This window comes from Mesoplodon mirus, assembly GCF_964341445.2.
Source record: "Mesoplodon mirus genome assembly, chromosome: 8".
In the NCBI taxonomy this organism is placed as follows: domain Eukaryota; kingdom Metazoa; phylum Chordata; class Mammalia; order Artiodactyla; family Ziphiidae; genus Mesoplodon; species Mesoplodon mirus.
Genome location: NC_138984.1, coordinates 21,281,566 through 21,307,933, shown reverse-complemented (window position 1 = coordinate 21,307,933; position 26,368 = coordinate 21,281,566). Strand labels below are relative to the sequence as shown.

The window sequence follows — 26,368 nt, the reverse complement described above, 5'->3', positions numbered from 1 at the left end:
GGCGGGGGAGGAGAAAGAAGCGGAGGAGGCGGCTCCCGCGCTCGCAGGGCCGTGCCACCTGCCCGCTCGCTCGCCGCCGTCGCGCTCACCGCCGCCAACATGCTGCCGAGACTGGGCGGCCCCGCGCTGCCGTTGCTGCCGCCGCTGCTGCTGCTGCTGCTGGGCGCGGGCGGCGGCGGCCGCGGGGCGCGCGCCGAGGTGCTGTTCCGCTGCCCGCCCTGCACGTCTGAGAGCCTGGCCGCCTGCAAGCCCCCGCCCGCCGCGCAGCCCGCCGCCGAGGCCGGGCCGGCCGGCGACGCCCGCGTGCCCTGCGAGCTGGTCCGGGAGCCGGGCTGTGGCTGCTGCTCCGTGTGCGCCCGGCTGGAGGGCGAGCGGTGCGGCGTGTACACCCCGCGCTGCGGCCAGGGGCTGCGCTGCTATCCCCACCCGGGCTCCGAGCTGCCCCTGCGGGCGCTGGTTCACGGCGAGGGCACTTGCGAAAAGCACGGGGATGCCGAGTACAGCGCCAGCCCCGAGCAGGTTGCAGGTAATGCTGGTTGGGACAACTAGTTCGGAGAAACTTGGAGGGGCAGCGGGGGAGCCTGGCTGGCGGCCCTTCTGGAGGGAAGGAATGTGTGGCGGAACCTCTGAGACCGTTTTAGCGGAGGAAGAGCGGAGTCCTGGACCGGCTCTGAGCGATTGTTGGGAGGGGGGACCAGAAAGTCAGGCCCGGGGAGGGGAACTGGAGTTCAAGCGTGCGGAAGATCCCCGGCTACTCATTTGGTGGGGAAAAATGGGGAGAGAGAAGGCATCCCTGTTACCATAGGCTTCCCCGGTGGAATGTACCCTGACTTATTTTTTTGGAGGGGGGATTTCCTGGGGAGGAGGGTGTCGGTCAGATCGGGGTGAGTAGGAGCTTGAGGCTTATTTGGGGCGCCGCTTGAGCTGGTGACCGCCGACCGAAGGTTCCTGGAGAGGTCCTGGTGGAGGACGCCGCCGGGGGCTGAGGCTGGCGGGTACCGGTGACACCAGGGACCTCTAGTGAGAAGGGGGCGCTAGGAGAAGGCAGCGGCGCCTTGAGGTCCCTTCCTTCTGGGATTGTGAGGTGAGAAGAAAGGACTTGTTGGTACTTCGTAGGTTGGGCTCCCTAGGGGGAAAATTAAAAAGGAACGCTGCTATTTTACAGAGAGGACGAAGAAGGCTCTTGCTTTTATGTCGTGTGGAACGATAAGAGAGGGACGTTTGGGAGGCGAGGAAGAGACCCCATTCGTTGAGTCACTGTAACTTAAGCCGGGTCGCCGGCTGCGGTCCGGGGCGGGGGCAGCCAGGCCGCTCAGTTTAGCATCTGGGCCCCCGGGCGTCCGGCAGGAGGATGCCTGGGCCGGGGCGCAGCTACTCTTACCGGAGCGAGGTGTTGCCCTCCCCCCGCCCCCCCATCCTAATTGAGGGAGCTCTTCCTGTCCCATAGAATGGGGGCCCTGAGGTTCTTTGTACGGAGCTCGCATACCCCCAAACAAGTTTTTTGGGGGACACAACCAGCCTATAAAGACCTCTCACGTGTTGGTTTTTTTTTTGTTGTTGTTTGTTATTTTTGTTGTCGGTTTTGTTTTTTAAATTACAAAAGCCTCCTGCCCCAGTGGTCTGGAGGAAGCTGTAATTATTTTCTTTTCTCTTGGAGACAGTGGTGAAATGTGTCCACTGCCTGCTGCTGTTGTTTAAAAAGCAAGTTTCTCAAACTTAGAGGAAAAAAAAAAAAAAAGAAGGAAAGAAAGAAAAGAAAAAGTGAAAAATTCTTGCTTGCTTGTCAGCTTCTGCGGTCCTTGGCCCCCTCCCGCCCCGGACACCCCCGGCCCCCTTCCTTCAGCCTGCTATTGTTTTTTTCCCTGTTCTCCTTGGGAATACAATTAGGGGTCAGAGTTGAAATCTTTTCTTTGTCGCATTTTGACCTTGAGTGCACAGCAAGTTAGGGCTTCCTCTGAGCGGAACCCCTCAAGTCCCTTTCTTCTCACTCCGGCTTGCTTCCCTCCCTAGTCTGCCTCGAAGTTAACCCTTTCCTCCAGCTTCTCTTAGAAAGTAATAGTAAAAGGGAAAAGACTCAGCAAAGGTCCTTTCACTGTGGGTGCCCATCCCCCCAGTCCCGCGTTCCTCCTCCTTCGCCCCCCAGCACCCCGTGGTCCACCGGGGAGGTACTGTGGTTTCTGAACTGAACTCTGACAAACTAAACATCTCCCTCAGCAGGGTGAACTTTTGTTCAAAAGGCCTCCACGTTCATAGAATCGTTTGGATTCTGACTGTTTTAACCAAGTGCGTAGCACATGTCCTTCCTAACCTTCCTAGCCTGGCTGTGTCCCTCAAAAAACTTGTTTGGGGGCATTTTGTCATTCTTCAGTCCTCTCACTCTCTGCCTGAACACCAACTGTCCTGCCTCCCAACCCCCAGAGGCAGGTTAGGGTCTTCAGAAGGGAACAGATGCTGGGAATTCTCCCATTCACTCCTCCCTGGAGTCGCCAGGGGAGCTCGGGGACAATGGGGTGAGTTCATGGGAAGAATGTCACTGTGGATTTTCTGCCTGGTTATGGGACTCCTTTCCGCCAGCCAGCCCCAGCTGCCTCCACAGCCTGCTCCCAGCGGCCAGACAGCCGCCTTCCGCATTTTTCTCCTGTGCTCCAGACTGGGAAGAGGGGACACCAAGGTTGGGGGTGGGCGGAAGCTGAGCGGGTGCCCTGGAAAGAAGTGCTAAGAGCGGGGTGCCTGAGGCGTGAAGAGGGCTGAGGGGAAGGGGGCACTGTGAAGAGGAGAGAAACCTGGGCTGGCTGGGGTGCAGGGAAGAGAGAGAGGGGCGGGTTTTGAGGCTCCTGTGCAGGAGAGGGTCTTGAGCCAGGGCGGGGATCGGGGTGCTGCGTGGGGACTGCGGGGGTCCGAGTTGGGTGGGGTGTGCCGACAAGAACGTGGCCCCGATGAAACCTTAGCACTGAATGCTGCCGCCTCCTCTCAGTCTCCCATTTCTCCTCCCCCCTCTGAAGAATGACCCCCCCCCCGCCCCATCCCAGCCTGCATTCCTCTTTGAGCAGGTTGCTTTTGAGAATTTTAAACATACCCTCTTATTTCGAGGCAGCAAACCCCAGCAGTTCCGGCTTTGCTGTTAGCTCTTTTGTCTTTGTTCCCTGGACTCAGGGGCTGTGTTGCTGGCTTCCTGGGGATGGCTGGGATGCAGGGGGTGGGGGTGGGCACATCAGCGGGTGCTGAGCCTGCATCCCATGGGGGTGATGGGCTGGGACTTGGTGGTTCAAAGAAACCCAGAAGTCGGACGGAGGCGCAGATTGCGGGGTGGGGGGCTTAGAGTGGGTGGGCCTGGAAGAAAAACAGGAGGGGGACCCTGAGATCTGCGTGAAGTCTGGACCTGAGAAATGCGTGGGTGTGTTTGGTGGTGGCGTGAGCAGAAGTGCCTAGAAACGTTAGGGAAAGGAAAGGAAGCAGGCCTGGGCCAGTCCGGGCCCTTTCAGAATTCAGGGCCTCGGCCGGGCCGGACTGGCTGCCTCAAGCATCTCCCCTGCCTCCTTCCCTTCCGTGTACAATGCCGGGGATTATGCCGAGGGGCGGAGCTGCCCAAGTGGCCGTCTGGCCCGCTGCACTTATAAAGGTGCTATAGAAATGTGCAGTCATTCAAAGTCCCAGGGCCGGCCGGCGGGCGGGCGGGCGGGCGGGCCTGGGGAGGCTTTGCATCTGCAGTTGCTGGGGGAGCATAAAGGGGGGCAGAGGCGAGGGCTGATTTACAGTGGTTCAGTGCAGCTTCAAAGAAGGGGGAGAAAAAGCAACGGGACTTCTGGCTCAGAGCGCTGCTTTGCATCTTGTCTTGCATAAATTTGCATACTGAGTTCAAAGTCGTAAAATAGTCTTGGGGAACGAGTGGGACCTACTGTCACTGATTGCTAGCGTCACTACCTTTCCCCACCCCCCACCCTAGACAGAATACCCAGAACGAGCTCTGCTAAGCTGCTCTGCCTGAGTGTGTTGGAAGGGGAGATGGGGGACTGGAGGGCTGCTGCTTCTGGGTCCCTCTGGGGAGACCGGAGATCTGTAGTTCCTTGACTACAGGGATTAAGCAGGGTGTGGCTCTGTGCGCTGTGGCCTTGGAAGCGGGGCTGGTCTGGAGGGTGTGACTCCACAGGTCCCGAACCAACTAGGCAGAGGCAGGCAGTGTTGGAGTCTTTGCCCGCAGTCTCCCTGCTCACCTTCCACTCCCATCCAGAGTGTTCACGGAGATCATTCCCCATGTGTAGTGATAATGACCCTGTCTGTTCCTTTGATGAGATATTTGAGGAAGCTTTGAGAAAAAAAAAAATCCTATTAACAGTGTCAAAAGATCTTACAAAAACAAAACCAGAGGTAAGGAGTCTCTGAGTTAGGATAGGTGGTGGAGGAGAGGGGGAAAGAAAAACCCATCTGTTGTGGACATGAGGGTCTATCTATGCAGTGGTTCTTGGCCTAATTGGAGCCTTGAGTTTCCTGGCAGGCAAAGGGAAAAGGGAGGGTTAGATGGTTCTCACTATTAGCTTACCTTAGCAGTGAGCTTTAAAATAAACTTTTCAGGCACATCATTCCTTTGGGGGAAAGAATTCCTACAGAAATGACTGCAAGGTGCCTGAGAGTCGGGATGTGTTCAGTCGCCAGCTGTCAGACACTGAGGGTGACTTTGAGAGCATCACTGTTCTCTAGCCCATTTATCAGGTTAGCTTCTCCTCGGTTCTCAGATTAGCTATTCTCTGCTGTAGAAAATGGGACACACAATTGCTAAGTTCTGATATGAACAGGTTCCAAAAATTCTTGGTTCTAACGAAATGCAGGACAGGAGTACCCGAGGCGGGGAGGGGTGGGCAGGGCAGGGGCTGCTAAAGGGAATGAGGGAGAAGTAGAAAATGAACAGGCTGTGCCCATGTTTGGTTTTGTTATTGGTCCTCCTCACATACTACAAAACCGTGCCAAAAACAAAACAAAACAAAACAAAACAAGGCTTTGTTATCATTATCATTATTTTTTAAAGAGACTGCCTATCCAGGGACCGCATTTAGTTTTAGTCTCTCTCTTCTCTGTGTTCCCAGCTCCCCTTTTCCTCCTCTGCTTTCTCCGTCCTGTCTTCACAACCCACTCTGGACCGTTCTCCTCTCTCTCCCATGCTTCTCCCACTATAATTCTAGCACACCTGGCTGGATGCTAAGCAGGTGGACAGGGCTCGAGAAAATGACATGGGAAATAGATTGGCCCGGCCTTCCTCAGGGATCCAAGTAGATGGAGACCACGTAGATGATTGGGGATTGGCGTGTTTGAACCAAATCTGACCCTTAAATGAGGAGGGCGGTTGGCTGGCAGTGCCGGGGCTGGGCTTCGTGGGCGGGGGTGCCTGCTAGGGCTGCTTCTGCCAAAACCAAGGCACAGAGAGGAGCGAGGTTATACTTCTAATGCGCCAGGGTGCTGGCGATCTGGTTGGCAGATGTTTGGAGCCTCTCTGCTTCTCCTTGCTGTCTCTGGCCAGCATTTGGCTGAGATGGCAGGCAGCCTCCCGTCTGTCCTCATCCTGGTATGAATTACTTCTTTGCCTGCTTTGTCTCCTGTCTTACAGCATCCCTGCAAGGGAGGCTTTTTACCTCCATTCCGCAGGTGTGGACTCGGGGGCTCAATGGAGGGGCCACCTGAGCAGCTAAGTAGTGAGGTGAGAGGCTAACCTGGCCGCCTTTCCTCTGTACCCCTCTGCCTCTGTGACCAAGCAAGTGAGTGCGGGCTGTTGGCAGAAAAAAACTTTGACCCCCGTCAGCCAGAAGGTTTGTTCCTGGACACCTGCCACGTGCAGGTGATGCTTGGGCCACCGTTCAGATATTTGCATTCCCTTGACTCTTTGGAGAGGCCCAAGTCCTAGAACGTGGGGAATTCACAAATGGAAGTGGCCCACGTGCAGTAGTCAGGAGAGGCAGAAGGGTCCCAGGACGGGCCTCTAGAGAGAAGAGCTGGTGGGCAGTGGGTGGATGTGGAAGCAGCCTGGCCTTTGCTGGAAGATTGACCTGGGTTCCAGTGCAGGCCCGTCTCTGAGAACCTGCGTGATGACGGGCCAGGGTCTTATCTTTTGGTGAAATGGGGATGATTGTATTTCTCAGATGGGGTACATGTGAGGTCAGCTATGATAATGCAAAATGCCTGGCACGTAGTAGGTTCTCTTAGCTGCCTTAGTCTTGGCAAGCGACGTCTCCTCTCTGACACTTAGGCGGCCTTTAAAACAAAGGCCGAACTGGCTGTGTCAGGCAGGCCACCTGTCTCTGAAGGTTGTACCAGACGCTAAGGGGCCTCATCCTGGTGTGACGTGGCTTTGGTTCAAAACGCAGTTTCCTACCACTGTACTTGCCACCCAAGGCAAGAGATATATTCTCTCTGAGCCTCAGTTTCCTTATCTGTAAATGAGGAATTGATAGCACCAACGTCATAGGGTCACATCTGTGTGTGTGTGTGTGTGTGTGTGTGTGTGTGTACAGATAGATAATACATAAGTCTACGCACTTGGATGTTTTTCGGTTTTTTTCTGTAATGAGCCACTTGATTTCCATCTCTCCACTTATAAAATGGAAGCATCCATACCTCTGACCCATTTTCACAGACAGACTGTAGTGGAGCTGTTTGTGGAAAAGGTAATGAAACTATTTCCAATGCAGAATAAACCCAGTTGACAATAAACAGATGGCCTGAGGTCCAAGGCTTGCACGTTTTATGGATAAGTTAGGTGGTGCTCTTTAGGGCTCATGCGCTAGGATCTGGAGCTGACCATTCTTCTGGCAGCTTCACTGTAGTGCCCGAATGGGGGTGGAGGGACTGTAGGGGGCAGAGCGGGCCCCAGAGTTTGACCCTGGGTACTCTTGCTGGCCTTGCTACTCAGAAATGGGACAGGTTGAATTGGACATTAGGAAGAACACCAGCACCCAGAAGCTGAGTCCTGCCTTTAGCTGCCAGCCAACCTCTAGGACCCAGCTCTCCAGTTGCTGGAGTTCAGAGGACTGGGGAATCCCTGAGGCCACATCTCAGGGGTGGGCAGCACCTTCCTCCACGGATGGCCTCCACAGGTCACCTGCTAGGACCCAGGCTTTAGCAGAAGAGTGTCAGAACCAGTGTGTACTAACACGTTTGGTACACGGCGTGTGCCGGGTGAGCTGTGTCGTATTGTCAATGCAGCCAGTGAAGACCCCATGGTGCCCGTTTCCTGCCCCAGGAAAGTGGGCTTTCAGGTCCATCCTGTCTGGGCCTAGGGTGCCAGAAAGTTGAACATGATCCTGGCAAAGAAACTGGATGTTCTATCCAAAAAAGCGATGTGTTCTTACTACGCCGTCTCCAGCGTTGACCTCACTCCCCGGTGGAGTGGGGCCTGAGGGGTTCTCAGCAGGCATGGGGGAGTGTTTTCTGGGCCCTGGGGTTCTTCCTGATGTCTGATTCCACCTGTGGTCCCGGAAAGCCCTCTGAATGGCCCGTCTGGCCACGATGACATGACACAGTGTCTGTTGTCAAGCATCTGATGAAGTTGAGGCCCCAGGAAGCAGAGAAGCTGGATGCTTGAGTCTTCAGGGGTCAGCAGATGCTTGTGGTGAAACCAGGGACAATAGGGACAAAGCACAGTGTTTTCCACTGGGCATCTGGGGTGGACGGTCTTGTTAAACTCCGAGGACCTTGGTGGTGGGGGGGAGGAGGGGGGAGGAGAGGCAAAGCTCTCCTTACAGAGGGGGTGGTGGGTCCAGAGAAATGTGTTGGCTTTCAGGGTCCAGAGTAACTGCCCCCTCCCTTACCCTCTCCCCGACTCTGAATAGAGTGGATGGGCTCTAGGAGATTTTTTTTTCCTACTGCAAAATGGACCATCTCCCTCTGTCCCTCCCCCTACTTGGCTTCTGATCCTCGACCCTCCCCTCCCCCTCCTGGGCCACTCCTGTTCCTTAACAAAGCCAAGGAAGATCTGGGCTGGCTCAGCTCCTGGGTGTCAGTCAGGACGCAGAGGGAGACCTTGCTCAGAAAGCCGGCTCCCCCGGAAAGAAATACAGAGTCGACTGTAGTGAGGAATTGTTTCCTTTCCCCTTTTTTTTGGTAGGGGGGGAGGGGGGCATTTGGCAGCCCTTGGGGCCCCTTCTGGCCGCCAGCCCCACATCTCTTCCTGGCTCTTGGGAGGCAAGGCAGGAGTGAAGATTGGGGAGAAGGGAGCAGGGCCTGGCAGACCTCCAGCTGCCGGGCTGGGGAATTGGCCCACAGGCCCTGGTTAAGTTGGCCCCGAGCAGAGCCTGGGGAGGTTTCTAATTAGTGGACGGGTGTAGGTGTGTCAGCCTGTGTTCATTCAAGGAACTGAGCTCTGCGGGTGAGGAAGCCCTGTGGGGAGGGGCACTGGCCCGGGGAGGCCTTGGTAAGTTGGGGAGGAGGGGGGAGGCTCAGGGGTTCCTTCCTGATAGGGGTCGAGGAGATGGGGGCCTTCTAGCTGGAGTGATCTGAGTTGGATTGTAGGGGTGCCGTGAGCAAAGGGTCTGCCTCACAGGGTAAATGACAAAATACATAAGCATAATTAAAATTGCTTTTTTCTAGATATTGTTTACTTCTACCCAAATGCCTGTAGTTCTTTGTTTTTTGTTTTTTATTTTTTTTTTAAAATATTTTGGCCACACCGAGCGGCATGTGGGATCTTAGTTCCCTGAGCAGGGATCTAACCTGCGCCCCCCTGCATTGGAAGCACGGAGTCTTCACCACTGGACCGCCAGGGAAGTCTGACTGTAGGTTTTTTGCTTTTTCTAGCTGTTTTAGCCTCAAGATTCTCCCCACTTGACAGGTGAAGAAATCAAGGCCGCATTCAGGTTCAAATGCCAAGGCAAGTACAGACCAGAATGGACGGACCAGAACGGAGTCTGGGTCTCCAGATTCTCGTTCCAGAGCTCCATTCCATCAGACTCAAACACGCAGAGGAGCAGTGAATTATATACTGCTGCTTGGAAAAGCTCCTTTTCCCTGGGAGGTAGTAATTAAGGCATAACTTCTCAAAAATGTTCCTTTATGCAACTCCCCAGGAAGTTTCTTTTAGGTCTATTGTCTTGACTTCTGGATGGAGGTGCCAAGTTGCCTGTGGATGGGGAACTTACTTTCTAAAGTGCCTGAGGCTAAGATAAAATGAAAATGACAGTTTCCCTGGGCCCTGCCCTTGCAATTGCCTGATAAAGCTGGGTGGTTTCTATAGAGACACTGGCAGGAGGTGTGTCAGGCGAGATAAAGGCGGGTGGGGAGGAATGGGTTTACTGGATCCTAAGGGCTTTTGGGGTTGGGTGGGGGCCGCTGGCTTATGACTGATGGCTTCCTTCCCTGGGAAGATGAGGGAGGGTCCTGTAGAGATGGGAAGAGACAAGGTGATGGGGAACAGTAGAAAGGAAGCCCTGGGGTTACAAGGTCTTGGTCAGGAGCTTACCATGATACCAATGACCAAATGCCATTCTGGTTGGTTAAGAGCTATGGAGTTAAACCACCTGGGATTTGGTTTTGGCTCTGCTGTTGCTGCTTGATTTTGTGCCACTGACTTCATACCCTGTGGCTTCTTAGTCAAGTGTGAGAGGAGATAAGAAATTATCAACCTCATGTTGTTCTGTACACAAACTACTTAGCACAGGGTTAGAAACTCAGAGAATCAGGTGAGTCGTACTGATGCTGACCCCTCTCCCCTCTCTTCTCCCTCTGATGTCAACACACAGAACAGAAGAAGGCGCTTGTTTTTTAGCTGTTTGCTGATTGGCCAGGTTTATTAAGAAGGGGCACTTAAGAATCCTGCAAGGAAGTGTGGTTGCTTCCACAGGGTGTGGCTTACCTGGACAGCTGCCCTTTGCTTTGGAAAGTCCAGAATGGAGTCAGTGGTGGAGGGTTTTCCAGGGGGCGGTCATGACCTTTGGTGCCGTTGTTACTCATTGTGGTTCTGCCATGGCTGACCGCGGACCAGGGTCCATTCATGCCCCTTGAGGGGAGGATTCTTACTTGAGGCCCTGCTAGTTATCTCTGGTTCCTTTGCTGCCTCAAAACCAAGAGAGCATAACCAAGGAAGACAATTGATGTGCTGCAGGTTTATATCAGACAAAATTAGTGAACTTTTAGTTGAAGGAAAAGAAAGCATGGTGACCTATTTAAAGACACTTATTTATATTCAAGACACTTCTTGTGCTGGTTTGAGAGTGTGGCCGGCAATCCTGGACATCTTTGCAGGTTTTCAGTTTCTTTTTGCATCCTCTGGGTTCAATTTGTCAGGCCTGGGATAGCTGGGAGACGTCTGGGGATGGAGAAGAATTGGCAGAAGGAGAGGGTGGAAGGAGAGAGGTGAGTGGGACCCAGTGTTTATGGTCCATGGGAGCTGGTCTGTGTGGTGACATCAGAGCTGAGTGCAGGGACAGTTGTTTGAATGTGGGTCCTGGTAGAGGGAAGTAGCCTTCCTCTTCCAATTCATGCTTCTGTTCGCTCGGTGCCTTTCTTCTCTCCTAACCACTCATGCTGCTCTGGGGCTTAGATGGTGAGGGAGAGATCAGAAACATGAAAAAAAGAAGTAATATAACAGGATACTCTAGGCCAGAGAGCGGTGGAATGCTCTTTGGATAGTCAGTTTTCCTAATGTTTAAACACTGATTGAGCACAGGTACAAGCTATGAGACTGACTCTATACAGATACAGTTATCATACCATCTGTAGCACGTGCTTTTTTTAAAAATTTTTATTTTATATTGGAGTATAGTCGATTAACAATATGGTATTAGTTTCAGGTATACAGCAAAGTGATTCAGTTATACATATACATGTATCTATTCTTTTCCAAATGTTTTTCCCATTTAGGTTATTACAGAGTATTGAGCAGAGTTCCCTGTGCTATACATATACAGTAGGTCCTTGTTGGTTATCTATTTTATTTTATTCTATTTTTTGGCTGTGCCATGCAGCATGTGGGAGCTTAGTTCCCTGACCAGGGATCTAACCCGCACCCCCTGCATTGGAAACATGGAGTCTTAACCACTGGATCGCCAGGGAAATCTGGTTATCTATTTTTTTTTTTTTAATACAGATAGCCTTTTCAAAAATTAATTAATTAATTATTGGCTGTGTTGGGTCTTCGTTGCTGCGAGCGGGCTTTCTCTAGTTGCGGCGAGTGGGGGCTACTCTGTTGTGGTGCGCGGGCTTCTCATTGCGGTGGCTTCTCTTGTTGTGGAGCACGGGCTCTAGGCACGCAAGCTTCAGTAGTTGTGGCATGTGGGCTCAGTAGCTGTGGCTTGCGGGCTCTAGCGCACAGGCTCAGCAGTTGTGGCGCACGGGCTTAGTTGCTCCGTGGCAAGTGGGATCTTCCCCGACCAGGGACTGAACCAGTGTCCCCTGCATAGGCAGGTGGATTCTTAACCACTGAGTCACCGGGGAAGTCCTGGTTATCTGTTTTAAATAGAGCAGTGTGTACATGTCAGTCCCAAACTCCCAAGCTATCCCTCTCCCACAGCACATGCTGTTTGATCCTGGAGGGGAGCAAGAAAAGCATTTGAAAAAGTTGGATATTATCTAAGAAGAAACCAAGTCAGTAGAGATGTATATACATTTCATGTAAGTAAACGGGTGCTGTTTTAGCCTTTTGACCAAGGCTCTTGGGAAATCTTGATGTGAAATAATGGGACCCCTCTCTGGTGGATAAAGTTACAGAAGGAAAAGAATCTCCAGTCTTGGAAGACGAAAGCTCAATCTCTTTCTTCCAAAAAGGCAAATTGAGCACACAAAATGTCTCCCTTCCTGCCCTCCTTTCATGATGTGTACTTTGTTTTACACTCTATGGAAGCTAAGTACAAGTTTGTGTCTTCAAGAAGCTCCCTCCTTTGGAGGAGGAAGGAAAAGCATGGACCCATGGCTTTGTGCCAGTGCACTCAGGCTACAGGGCTGTGAAGGAAGCCGAATCCAATTACAAGAGTGCTTGGCCCAGGGATGCCCGTCGTCCACTCAATCAAGTGGCCTTTGGACACTTGGAGGCCATATTGTCCATCCTCCTTCCTCTTGAACGATACCAGAGGAAGATGTGTAATTTTTTTCCACCTGCAATTTGTTACTCATTTTAGTTCTTCCTATGAAACTCGGGTGGCTTCTAACATAGATCTCTCCCCTTTCGGTTTAAGGCTGCCACCTCCCTGCTCCTTAGGAAGCCAGAACAGCTGTTTCCCTTCCATTGGGCATGAGTGACCCTTGAGTGTTGATTCCTGCATCTTCCCCTCCTTGACCCTGTGACCCGCTTCCACTCTCTTCGAGTCTTTGCTCTGACTCATTTCCCAGTTCTTCATGCTGCACAGACCTGGCCGGGAGCCCGTGGTCAGTCTCCGACTGGCAGGCAGGTGGCTCTTGTGACACTGGCCTCTGAGAGTGGCACTGAAGTTGGCCATGTCACTGTGATTTGGTCCTCCTCCAGCCAGCGGGGTTCAAGGGGCACCCGTATTTACTGATACCCCTGCTTGACAAGGAGGGTGAGAGGTGGATGGAGTGAGTTCCTTTTAAAAGAAAGCTTTAAAAATGCAGAGAAATACTAAGAATGACATAATAATGCCAGTCTACCACCCACAGCTGGGAACGTTGATATTTCGTTGTCATATTTACTTCAAGTCTTTTTTTTTAAGCTTCCGCTGATGGCCCTCCCCACCAGCCACCTGTTCCCTGGCCCTCCTCCCCAGAGACAACCACTAGTATTATTTAGTGTTTCTCTTTCTTAGCTAAACAGATTTGCTAATGAATGGCCAACATTTCAGAGTCATTCTCTGAGATAATGGAAAATGTACATAAAAGGTTTCATTCTGCAACTTTTTCCTCCGTCCACTTTAGGTTTTGAGATCTATGCACGTTGATAGACACAGGTCAGAGCTATACTTTTTTTTTTTTTTTTTTTTTTTTGCGGTACGCGGGCCTCTCACTGTTGTGGCCTCTCCCATTGCGGAGCATAGGCTCCGGACGCGCAGGCTCAGTGGCCATGGCTCACGGGCCCAGCCGCTCCGCGGCATGTGGGATCTTCCCGGACCGGGGCACGAACCTGTGTCCCCCGCATTGGCAGGTGGACTCTCAACCACTGCACCACCAGGGAAGCCCCAGAGCTATACTTTTTAACTGCTGTATATTATTCCATTGTATTACCCTACTGATTTTATCTATCCATTCACCTATTGAAAGGCTTTCGGATCCCGTTGCTAATAGCTTTTGGCAAGTACAGTGATGCTGCAATGAGCGTTTTTGTGCACATGTCAGAGAGAAGTAGAATTACTGGGTCAGGCACACTCTTCCCATAAGCCTTTGGTCCACGTTTGCAGCAAAGCACACTCTCCGCTCACTTGGGCCTTCAGCAGGTAGGTCCCCTTGCCGGGTTCTCAGATGGCTTTAGCTGAACCAGACGAGACATGCTGGGGATTCATGGAAAGGAGGGAAAGCTGATCGTGCCGTTGACCATCTTGATATCAATTTCTCTGGCTCTTCAAGGACAGACTGGCTCGCAGAACCCCAGAGGACCGTGGCTGGATTTGAGCATGTTTTTGTTTTCTCAAACTGTCTGCCTCAGCCCTGACCCTCCCCAGGTCTTGGCGATTCCAGGAATGACCCTGGTGTTTTATGAAGCAGTCCTTTGGAGAGCGCAGAGGCAGGGAGGCCCTGCACTTTCTGGTCACTCGAGGGGGAGCTCGCGATGAGAGATGCTCTAGAAAACCTCCATGATGCTTGGCCGAGGAGGGCCCCTGTATGTGCATCTAAGCATATACATGTGTCTGTTTCTGAACCCGCATGTCAGTGGGTGCAAAGAGCTTACGAGGCTTCGTCTTTGCAAAGTGTACATGTGAAGCCGTATCTCTTGAATAGAAGCCTTTTCTCCCATCACCAAGAAATTCTTCAGGAAACCGAGGCAGGAATCACAGAGGAATGGGGCCCTGAGCTGGAAGGTGGTTGTTAAAAGTACAGAGTCCTTGACCCCTCCTGCCCACCCCCCCCCACCCCCCCCAAGGCTTGCTGTCTCCAAAGCTCTGGGACTGGAGGGTAGGACTTTATTTTTCGCAGGCTCTTCGGACGATTTCTGATGAACAGCTACAATTGGGAACTGTTTGTCTGGTCTAACTCTCTGAATTTACAGCTGAGCACACCGGGGCCTGCACATCTGAAACACCCAGCCTGGCATCATTCAGAATCCCAGGCCTGGCGGTAACATCAGGATCAGAACCTTGGGCCTCTGGCTTTCCGGCCAGTGCTGCACTAGAACCGGATGGCCAAGGCTTCGAGCTCCAGAGCCTGTGTTCCAGAGGAAATCCAAAAAGGGCTCAGAGTGGCGTGGCAGGGAGTCGGCCCTCTCTGCCCTCCTGTTGTCCACCATCGCCGTTATCTTCAGTAGCGGTTCCTTCCCCGTATGAGGATGGGGCTGGGTGCCTACTGGCCATCCCAGTCCACAGACTTTACCCAGCTCTGCAGCCCTTAGCTAGGTGATGGGCTCGTGGTAGCTGTCGGTGCAGGGAGATGGTCTCAAGGTGAGAAAGGCCAGTTCTTGCCCTTGTGTGATGTGATCTCCTGTGGGACCTGTGGGTCTAGAGCATCAGAGGAGGCTGCTTGTTTGTAGCCATTCCCTTATGTTCGGGTGGGCGGCGGGTGTCATCAGAGAGCAGACCTTTTGTTCAAAAACCATACTGAGGAGCTACTGGTCTGTTGCCGAAGGGATTTTTCCCAGAACGAGGTGGCATCTGAGAGACATCAGGTTTGCTTAGCTGGCTCCCTAGCAGGGAGCAGGGGCTCAGAGAATGGGAAGGGAGTTTGGAGTGAAGCTGGGTGTCAGCAGGGCGTAGATGGCCCGTCCAGGAACGCCTTTAGATGGGCTGGAATGCCACCACGTGAGACATCCACGCACGTACTACTCAGGATTCCAGTGTAAGAGGCCGCTGCTGCCTGCCCGCCTGTGACAGGCTAAAAAAAGGTGGAGGAAGGCACATGATGTCTCTCACCCAGAGAGACTAAGGGCTTCAGGTTTAACCTTAGCTGAAAATTAACCAATAGGCCCCCTTCCTACCCCACCTGTTTCTAACTTCTGCCCCCAACGACGTCCCCCCCACTCCCCCCCCTCCCAGCAAGGCCTGAATCACCCACCCCGGCTTCTGCGTGGGTTGTGCTGTTGAACACAGTGGCCATATGCTAGGTGAAGTTAGGTGAGCACAGTCAGCCATACAAAGGGACTGGCTTCAGAGCCTCTCCAACAAAATCTGCTTCTCCTGTGTGTTGGTGCGTTTACCTGCCTCACCTATGCATGCGCGGCGGTTATGAGACTCTACCTATCTTTCCTCCCTCTCTCCTCCTCCTCTCCTCTCCCCCTTTCTTGCCTTCCTTCCTCCCATCTTTCCTCTGCCTAAATTCTATAAGCAAAGTTAAAGTAATTTTGGCAAATCCACCCTTGCCCAAGGACTTCATCAGATGGCAGAGAGCTTTGATTAGCCACATATGGAATTTATACAATCAACAGAATCAAGCTTTAGAAGAAAGATGTAGAAAGATGTAGATGCAGAACTCTCTTCTAACTCATTTTCCCCCCCATGCATTGGCCGTTCTGCAGACCAGGTATCACCCACCGTTCCCCTCTACCAAACAAACGCACCTTTCATTTACTCTTTCAAGAACTAGATCATCTGCACGTTGCTTCCAAAGCCTGATTCTGCCCACATTGGGAGTTTGAGTGGTACTAATGCTGTAGCCTATTTAAGTAGCAGCCTTCACTTTAGTAGGGTGAGTATTCTCATTTTTCGGACGTAAGACATCAGAGCTCAGAAAGGTTAAAGGGTTTGGCCAAAATCACGGGTGAATTGTCAGTGGCAAAGCCAGGATTGGAATTCAGGGCTCTTGACTCCTGGGGTTCTTTGCCCATTCGAGTTTGTGAATGAATTGTCCACTGCCATGGATATTAGTGGAGAAGTTGTCCTGGAGGGAGGAGGAAGATGGTAGTTAGTGTTTATTCTTTTGCCCAACATATGTCAAGGTTAAGTGCATTTTGGGAGAAATCAACAAAGAAGGAGCCATGTGAGTTCTGTGCCCAGCCAGGGTGGAACCAGGAAAGCAGCCAGCATTCCCCTGGCCTGTTACTTGGAATCCATTCTCAAAGGGCCTGGAATGCTATTACCTGTTGAAGGAGGTGAGTTCCCTGGAGGGAGTGTTGGATTTAGGGTTGGGTTAGATCATCTCTGTGGTGCCCTCAGCTCTTAGATTTCCAAATAATCATGAGATAGACGGAGGAGAAGGTTGGAAAATGGCTAGGGTTTCTTCGGAATAAAGAAAAGAAGAAAGAAAGGAGATGTATTCACCTCTTATGAAGATGTGTGATGCTGTTGGGAAGAGGTCTCCTCTTCTCACCAGGCCTGCATGAGGACAAATGCCTCACACCGTAAGCAGGAGGGGGTAGGGGGTTGCTGTTAGATTCTTAAGGCTTGTTTTCCTCAGAGTGCTCTAAGGTCTCCCGTAGATCAGGAGTTGCCAACGTCAAATAGAGCAGAGGTCGGAGCATCACAATAGGAGAAAGTGAAGTTTCATGAGAGAAAGGGTCTTCATCCGTTGAGTAAGGTTGTCAGTGCTACAATCAAGCCAGATGGCACTGCGGGGGAAAGGACTGTGCCAAAATTAAGATTTAAAGCCAGAGTGTCAGTGCACAGAAGTAGGCATCTTTCTGCTCCTGGAGTGTCCCCCTCCGGCTGCCCTGCTTGGCTAGCTTAGTAAGGCCGGGTCACAGGGCAGTGCGGGGACCCCAGGCCAGTCGTGGAGCACCTCTGATGACAGCAGAGACGTCGTGCGTGCTCCTCTTGGACCCAGGTGCTGGTCCTTCTGGGCCTTGGGTTTGCTGTCTGTAAAATAGGACACCTCGTCCATGTCCTCTCGGTCCATCTGTCTCGCATTCAGCTCTCCTCCAGGTGTGTAAGGTGGGAAGGTGTGGCAGTGCCCCTACGGCAGGACGGGCCTTCTCCCCGCCCTTCAAGCCTCCCACAAGGGAGACTCCACTCTCCCTCTATCATCTCCCCGACTTGTCTTTGGAAAAGCTTGACCTTCTGTACATAATTGGGAAACTCCCTTCTTCAGCGTTGACCCATTTCCTGGGTCACTAGGCAGAGAGCAGCTACTGCTTACTAATCCTTACAGGGACATCTCTTCAGGAATCTTGGAGGTCCCTGTCAGTCATCTGTAGGCCCGCAGGCTTTTCCAGTTATGTGATTTGGGTTGCTAAGAACCATCTCTTAGAGTGACCTTTGCACTGTAGCCCATGGAGCTGCATACATAAGTGGTTGCTTAATAAATATTATTCTGAACCGAACTCTCCTAGGCAGAAAAAAAAAATGCAACTTGGTATTTTTGTTCTGAGGGCAAATTCCGTCTCTAGCTGGAGTTCTCCGTGTGGAATGTTCTCCTGCGGACTACTCTGTCACCTATAAGGGAACGTATGGGCAGAGCTTGGTAACGTGTGATAATGTCCTTGTCCAGCAGAGCGTGAGGGTGTGGTGCCGTGTGGGTGCTTCCCTGAGTGTGGGACGCAAAGGAAGCAGCAGCTGAGGGCTAGCCCCTTGTGCCGGCCCTGTGTATGCATGCGGCAGCCCTCGGCATCCTCCCTGCCACCCATTGGAGGTGGATCCTGTGTGTGCGTGTTTTACGGATGAGCAGTGAAGGCACAGAGAGCTTAAGTAACTTGTCCAGGGCTGCACAGCTCAGTGGTAAAGCTAGGATTCAGCCAGGCAATCAGACTTTGGGGGCTGAATCCCTAAACCTCTTTGGCTGGAATAGGATCAGTCAAGGAATCAAGGCTCTTCTCAGCCTACAGTCCTTTCTTTTTCTTTTTTTTTGTTTTGCGGTACGCGGGCATCTCACTGTTGTGGCCTCTCCCGTGGCGGAGCACAGGCTCCGGACGCGCAGGCTCAGCGGCCATGGCTCATGGGCCCAGCTGCTCCACGGCACGTGGGATCTTCCCGGACCGGGGCACGAACCCACGTCCGCTCCATTGGCAGGCGGACTCTCAACCACCGTGCCACCAGGGAAGCCCTACAGTCCTTTCTGATCTCCACCCAGTCAACAATTGCATTTCCCTGTCCTGGGCTTCCACTTCAAGATGTGGGGTGTCAGCACCTGCGTCAGCAGGCCAGGCCCATGGATTTCCTCATCTTATTGGCACTTTCATTGGCAATGATGAGATCAATAAAGGAATGGAATGAAACATACCCTTGAACCCAGGTGTCCTCCGTGAGGGTGGACGAACTGACCTTCCGCTCAGAGCCATCAGGGCAGGAAGCCACCTCTCTCCTTCTGGGATAGGACTACCCACTTGAGCCCTGTCTTCTGGGACCTGGAGTGGGGCTGCATTATGACTTTTGGGGGCACCAGATATGTTTGCCTTTGTGGGCAAACACAGAAGAATTATAAAATCGTATTTTATAACTGCAAACGTATCAGTGTTATATGAAGACGTTTGCTTTGACCTAAAAGTTTATTTTTTTCTTCTGATTTTAAAAGAAATGAAAACATTTCCTAGGGCCCTGGGCACTGTGCCCTCTGTTCCTGATGAACAGACCAGCCCTGCCTGGAGCCTGCAGTCCTGAATGTGCATTAATCTGCGTTCCCCTCTCTTCCATCCAGTGTTTCCAGAGCTTGCAGAGGGCCTGGTTCTGAGCGTTAACTGCGGGTTGACCTCTAGGGCTCAGCCAAAGGATGCTTCTTTGGCCCCTGTCAGTGGTACAAGTGCCCGGGAGAGTTAGGGAAGAGGGGTCAGCAGGCTAAGAGTCCTCTGGGGTCCTCACCACCACCACCAAGAAGGAAGGCTCATAGGCCAGAAGTGTTCCTTGTGATGGAACAGTGGTGGAGGGGTCTTAGCCGAGGAAGGGGATACAGTAAAGCTCAGATCTGCTTTATGTGAGGCTGGGAGTCTTCAGCACTGGACCGGGAACTTCAGGCCTCTGGATCAATCCTAACTCCGAACAGTGGTTTTCAACTGGGGACCATTTGGCAATGTTCAAAGACGTGTCTGATCGTTGCAACTCGGGGAGGGTGCCGCTGGCATCTGGTGGGTAGAGGCCCAGGATGGTGCTGGGCGTCTTACACAGGACAGCTTCTAACAAAGAATCTTCTGGCCCCAAAGACAATAGTGTTGGGGTTGGGAGACCCTGATCCCGAGAATGTTCCAGGCATTGGGTTCTGGTGAGTGGAGCCTTCCCAGACGTTCCTGAAGAGGTCTAAATGTGGGCCATCCTGCTCTGTTTCAACCTGAGAACGTGTAATTGCAGCCACAGTGGAGACGGGCTGTCTTAATTTAAACCTTGGGGCAGGCGGGCAAACCTGCCCCCAAAAGAGAGGAACCCGGTGAACTTCTGAGAGTCACAGGCTTCGTGACAGCAGAGCGGATGGTTCCAGAAATGGTGGGAAATTCCCAGAGCCCTTGTCTAATTACTTTGTGAGCAGAACTCAGGGCGTCGAGTGTAGAAGTGGTGTTGAGGTCTCCATAGATTCTCTCTGTCACTGTGGGCAGGAAGCAGGCTGGGCAGGGCACGATGAGGATGGGTTTGTTGTGCCCAGGGTGAACTCAGGTCCGAGGGGCTGGGTGAGGGCCACCCAGAGGTCCCCATCTTTTTCCCCCTTTGATTCTGCATGGTTCCCAATGCAGCCGGGGAAGCAGGACTTTTCTAGGCGTCTTGCCCTCTTCCTCCTGTGTTCCCCGGGCCAGCACCTGCAGGGATGAGGACAGGGAGCCTGCAATTGTGTCACCAGGTCCAGGTGCAGGGAAACAGAGAAGCCTGTAGAAATGGAAATGGCAGACCTGATGGTGAGGATGGAGATGAGTCCCCCCGTCCCCATTTGTGCCGACATCTGCATTATGCTTCAAGGTTAATGTTAAGCAGAATGGAGGGTTACCTGAATCAGCCCATCCTATTTATCTGCCAGGTCTGTCTCAGACTCTCTCAAGCCTCTCCTTCAGCCTTCTGCCCTCTGCCTCTGGTATCTGAACAGGGAAGGTGGGATCCTCTTCGTGGTTGGCCTCAGCTGCCTGACCAGTCCCAGGGGAAAGCTGCAGCCAGTCCCCATTCAGGGGAACCGGGCCGGTAGCTGAGCCAGGGAACCAGGACTGCTTCTCTTGGGGCCTCTGGGTTTCAGCTTCAGGGACAGAAAGGGGAGGGCAGGGTAGGTGAGGAAAGTTTGGGGCGGGTGACTGTAGAACGCGGTACATCAGGACTCCCACCCAACTTGGTGGCAGATGCTTCAAATCAGCCTTCCCCTGCAGGTGGCGCTGGGGCTTCTGGAACAGGATCTCTAATCTTCGCTTGGTTTATTTATGATAAAATCTGGGCTACCCGGAGCCCCTGGAGAAATAGCCATTCTAGAGACAAATTTTCCGGGTTTCAAAGGGCTTACTCATTTAAATGTTTCAATTTTTATTTTTCTAAAGCTTAACAATTTTGGATAGATATCTTTCTTAATACTGAATACTTGTCGTGTTTACCCCTTTCCTTTTTGGATGCCCCGAAGTCGTAATATCAACACTAGTCTTGTTTCAGGCCACACAACATGGAAGTTTTCAGGGGTCATCAATGGCTGTGGAGTTGTTTGCTGTGCACTAAATGTCCCCGGGAGTTCTTATGTTTGGTTTTTTTTTACTGTCCTCTTTCCTCTCTGCCATTTGATACTTCTTGCCACTGACCACGTGCCTTCCTTTTTCTCCTTTTAATTTTGTTGATTTTATTCTGCGGTGGCCTTGGAAACCAGACATGCAGAAACCAGGCTTATCTGACCAGTGCTACTGTGAACCGTCAAGGTTCTTCATGCACTGACTTTCCTTGACTTGTGAGGAAAGCATCACGGCTTTACAATGCGTGGATGTGTGATGACGGCTGTTCTGATGCTCAGAAGCTTATCTTCCTCTGCTTCCTGCTTCTTGATTGGGTTCCACACGGCAGGGGTAGCAGATCACTGAGGCAGCTGTCATCATCGGCATCATCAGCATCATCATCAAAGTAATCACCACCAACAGGGCATAGAGTCTCTGCGTTCCACACTGTATCTTAACGGCTTTACCTATAACATACTCTCAGCAGTTCTGTAAAGTAGGAACTATTATTGTCCAGTAGTTTACGGTTAAGAAAAACAGAGGCACAGTGCGCATATATATGCAGGAGAAATACAGCTGGTATAAAAAGTGGCAGAGCTGGAATTCAACTCGAGTCCTCCCTCCTGTCCAGCGCTTGCCAGTCTGGAGATAACGTGCCTGGTTCTAAAGGATGCTCCAGCTAATGAGAACTGACCAGGCATCAGGCCTAGTGCAAAGGGAAGGGATGGGAGTAAACCTCTGTTGAACTCCTCCGTTTCCAGGGACGCTGTTGGTGCCTGGTCCCCCAGAGTCTGCTGGAGCATGCTCCGAGGATGCAGGCGCTGGCTCCCCAAGGCACGGAAGAGGGTCCCACACCTTAGCTGGTGAGGGAGTGAACACCGAAGCTCACAATCCAGAGGGGGTATCATGGCCCCCCCTTTTACAGGTAAAGGCCAGCTCTTTCCACCATATAGCACGCTCAGGACAACGACCCCCTGAGCCCACCACACTGTGCCTGAATTCTGAAAGGACTGCCAAGTACTAGGTGCCTCGCCTGAAACCCTTGTGTAGAAATATTGTAAAAGCCATTCGGGTGTGTTATCCAGGCTGCAAGTTTTCGGAGGTGCATTAGAGGGGAAGAGAAAATGTGCAAGATTTGTTTGGAAACTCCCCCTGCCTGCTCCCTGAGCCCTGCAGGGGGCCGCTCCAGGCAGCGTGGTCTGAGACCCCGTTGGCCCTGCTGTGTCTGTGGGGGGCTCTTTGCGCCCCGGCCCACCTAGAGCTTGCCAGAAATTGTCTCCCTCGTTAGGATCCTTCCATACCATTCAGTCTGTTCCCTGGCTGGACGTGCCTAAGCCTGCATGAGAACGTGGGAGGGGAGGGCTGCTCTCAGGGCCCCTCCACCTGAGCTGTGTGCACCGTAGGAGCCGTTCCCTATTGCCCGCTGGCTGCAGGTTTAAGAACGTCGAAAGCCTTAGTGGATGGTCCTTGGACAGACATCTGGATGAGGCTACGTGCCCTGTGATAAGATGAAACTGCAGCGTGGTCGTCGTTCCCGTTCTGGGGGCTCTCGATGTAATGGGGGGTGGGGCAGCATGCATAGACAGACAGGAGACAAATCAGGGTCCCGGGATCGTGCTGTAGCAGCCATAGGTGTGGAGCGTCAGGGCAACAAGAGGAGGAAGCAGACGGGCAGATGAAGAGTGATGGCGGAGGGGTGCTGGACGCTGTGTTCTTCTGGCGGCAGCGTGGCTCTCCACCTCACTTCCCCGCCAGACACAGCCCAGCCCAGTGATCTCTGTGGCATGAGTTTTAAAAGCTCATCCTATCCATGCCTTTTCCGACCAGACCTCATGAAGACTTTAAACAGGGGGAGTTGGTGGCGGGTGAATCTGAGAGGTCTTTCAGGAAGAGTGGTGGACATTACCCGTGCCCTGGTGAGAGCCTTGCCCACGTGGCCATCCTGCGTTTGTGCCCGTCTGCTCCCCCACCCGCATCCTCCCCCTTGACCTCCTGGGGTGGAGGCAGAGCCGAGTAGGTGACACAGGCATTTTTCTGGAGTCAGAGAGCCTGTGTTCGGATCCTGCATTGTGATCTTGGTCAAGAAATTGACCTCCGTGAGCCTCAGCTTCTCCGTCTATAGAAGTTGGGGGACGTTGCTAATTGTGCTCATCGTTGCTGTGAAACCGACATTGATCATCCACATAAATCACTTAGCACCACTGCTTAGATGTTAGTCATCGCCTTCCTTGTCATTATCAGGGGTCCCGATCGTCCCTGGAGGGCCCACCTCTCTGGAAACTGGACCTGCAGCTCTTCCTCCCTCCCTCTCTCTGCAGACAATGGCGAGGACCACTCTGAGGGAGGCCTGGTCGAGAACCACGTGGACGGGAACATGAACTTGTTGGGAGGTGGAGGTGGTGCTGGCCGGAAGCCCCTCAAGTCGGGCATGAAGGAGCTGGCCGTGTTCCGGGAGAAGGTCACGGAGCAGCACCGGCAGATGGGCAAGGGTGGCAAACATCACCTCGGCCTGGAGGAGCCCAAGAAGCTGCGGCCGCCACCTGCCAGGGTCAGAGCGGGTCGGGTCTGGTTGGAGGGGTGGGAGGATGTGCAAAGGGAGTGTCCCAGCAAGCGGGGATGTGGGCCCCCCCGATGAGATCCATGTCCTGTGTGCCTGCGGGCAAAGCACTTTCCTTTCTGATTCTGCCACTGACATATTCAGTGACCTTCAGGCTGATCAGTTTCTCTTTGGGGGGCCTCAGTATCTTTGGCTGTGAAATGGGCTCTGCATATGGGTTCTTGAAATCCCTTCCTTCTAAAATCTCCACGTTTCTGCTTGGCTTCAGGACACAGGCAAAACAATGGATGCTAGAGATATAGATGGATCCACCTGAGCTTGCCCACTCTTGTCGCAATACGCTGCCCTCGCTCAGCTCCCCCTCTTCTTCTTTCCAGCTCGGCTTTGCTCTCCTGGCCCTGGTTGGGTTTATGGAAGGGAATGGAGGTTGGGCCACTGGGTGGGTGTAGAGATACTCTAGAGGCAGCCACTTGAATTCAGTATTTGCAAGTAGCTCCCATTTTGACCCCTGAAAGCCGTGGACACGGATGGAGGAGAGGAGGGAATACTCACATGCAGGTGACTTTCTTGAGGGGTGCGGTGGAGCAAAATCATGTGGTAGGTAGATTGCTGGGCTGGGTGTCAGAAGTTCCCAGCTCCACCAGCCAGCTGTGTGGCCCTGGGAAAGTCCCTTCAGAAGAAGCACGGGCCTGTTCCCACTCTAAGCATCCTCTCCGCGTGCCTGTGCCCACAGACCCCCTGCCAGCAGGAACTGGACCAGGTGCTGGAGCGGATCTCCACCATGCGCCTTCCCGACGAGCGGGGGCCCCTGGAGCACCTCTATTCCTTGCACATCCCCAACTGTGACAAGCATGGCCTGTACAACCTCAAACAGGTGAGCCAGGATCTCCTTGGCCCCGGACCCTGGGTGTGCCTTCTTCTTGCCCCATCACCTGTAAGCCTCTGAGCGGGAGACCTGGTGTTCTGTGAGGAGGCGGGTGGGGATGCCAGCCAAGGGGAGAGGGGATGCCAGCTGCCAGGCCAGGGATGGTGGGGGCGGGGCTTCTCTTCTTGGCTTCAGGCTTGTCAGAGCCTGACTCCATGTACCCAGCTTACCTGCCAGCAGCGCTTGGTGTCCAGGATAGGAGGGAACCTCGTGGAGGAGAAATAACGCCTCACACCAGTGCTTCTTGATTTTATTGAGCATTAGAATCACCTGCAGGTGATTCTGGGGCCTCGTCCCCAGAGACTGTCCTTCAGACGGTCGAGCGAGGTCTGAGAGTTTGCGTTTCTAACCAACCCTCAGAGGATGCTGATGATCCATGGACGGCATTTCCAGAATCACTGACTTAAACCATTGACCAAGTAGCCTCTCTGGTTTTCAAGTATCTCAGGGAATGGAGAATCAGGGGTGGAGAAACGCCACTTGAAATATTTCTAGAAACAGAGCCCTTTTTCCTCCCCTTTCCGTTCTGTTCATATGCCTTCTAATGATCTATGTATGCATATTTCCCCTTATCATTATTAATATTGTTTACCTAACCACATAGAGTTTGTAGTGATGATTGTTAGTGGCTGTTTAACATGGTCCGTTGTCCTTTCACCTAGTGCACTGCTCACTTCCCCCAGCTCATCCCTTGTATAGGGAGAAAAAGTCTGTGTGCATTTTCACGTAAGGCAGAGAGAAGGATGGAGATGGTGTGGACTCCACCGGCTGTTCTGTTTTCCAGCAGAGGTTCTGAGCCCAGCTGCACACTGGGCTTCTCTAGGGAGCTTTAAAGAATACGGATGCCCGGGCCTCACCCCTAGAGATCCAGATTTTGTGAGTCTGGGGTGCTTTCTGGGCACCAGATTTTTCAAAGGCTCCCCTGGTGGTCCTAGTGGGAAGTCAGAACTGACTTTTAAAGGGTGGGTGTGCAGAGCCAGAAGATGGGGTACGGGGCTCTGCTGATCCCCCGGGGTGGGGGTGGGGGTCTCACTTCCCCATCTCCTTCACAGCCCAGGCATCTTGCCCTTTGAAATAGCAGTCTAGCGTTAAAAGCTATTTGTTCGTACACCTGCCCTCTATATGTAAGCCAGCTACTTCGTTTGGAGCTCAAAAGAAGAAATAGTGATCTTCTTTTCTTCTGAACCTTATGTGTAAATGGGGATTTGCAAGAGGAATTGGCTTATGGGTAAGGTCAGGGATCCTGGGAGGGGAATGCCTGTGTTGGCATTCAGCTGTGGCTCTTACTAGCTCTGTGACATTGGGCAAGTTACTGAACCCATCTGGGCTTCCTTCTGATCGTCCTTAAAGTGGTAAAGTAATGGTACCTACTTCACAAGGTGGTTGAGAGGATTAAATGAGTGTATGTTAGATATGAACTGTAAATGAGCGGCGTATATGACTGCTTACGCCATGCCCAGCACATAGTAGGACCCGAGCTAACGCTGACTTTCATGTGCGTTTTCCGCCTCACACTACGAGTGAACTCCAGTACACTGGGTCCCCGGCTGGACGGGACCTCCCTGTGGATGGGGGCTGAGTTTTTCCATCACGAGGCATCCCCAGCAGCCTTGCTGATAACCAGAGCACGGTCCCTGGGCCAGCAAGCAGCACCAGCGTGAGTCACGTTGGAGTTTATTAGCCGTGCAGAATTGCAGGCACACCCAGACCTCGTGAACGGAGCCTGCATTTTGGTGAGACCTCCATGTCCTCCTCTTCTGTCTCCTCAGTGCAAGATGTCTCTGAACGGGCAGCGTGGGGAGTGCTGGTGTGTGAACCCCAACACCGGGAAGCTGATCCAGGGGGCCCCAACCATCCGGGGGGACCCTGAGTGTCATCTCTTCTACAACGAGCAGCAGGGGGCTCGCGGGCTACACACCCAGCGGATGCAGTAAACCTACAGCCAGCCGGTGCCTGGCACCGCCCCCCACCCCTCTCCAAAGCTGGCAGAGCAAGGAGAGCGCTTGCGTGGTGGGTGGAGGGAGGATTTTCCAGGAGTTCTGACACGTGTATTTATATTTGGAAAGAGACCAGCACCGAGCTCAGCACACCCCCCCCGCCCCCCCCACTCCCTGCCTTCCCCCTCCCCAGCTGGAGATGCCTGCACCCTCCCTCCTCGAGTCCCTGCTGGGCAGGAAGCGGGTGGTTGCAGTGCGGAGCTGGGGTAAAGGTTTGGGAGAGGGAAAAAAGAAATTTTTATTTTTGAACCCCTGTGTCTCTTTTGCTTAAGATTAAAGGAAGGAAAAATAAA

General features: G+C 52.8%; 1 protein-coding gene across 1 annotated transcript; it reads left to right on the top strand.

The window, feature by feature from the left end:
- Nucleotides 1–26,368, top strand: IGFBP2 (insulin like growth factor binding protein 2). Its single transcript, XM_082629837.1, has 4 exons — nt 1–526; nt 22,915–23,144; nt 23,887–24,027; nt 25,848–26,368. Exons 1-4 carry the CDS (start codon nt 100–102, stop codon nt 26,010–26,012), a joined length of 963 nt encoding a protein of 320 aa, XP_082485963.1. The 5' UTR covers nt 1–99; the 3' UTR covers nt 26,013–26,368.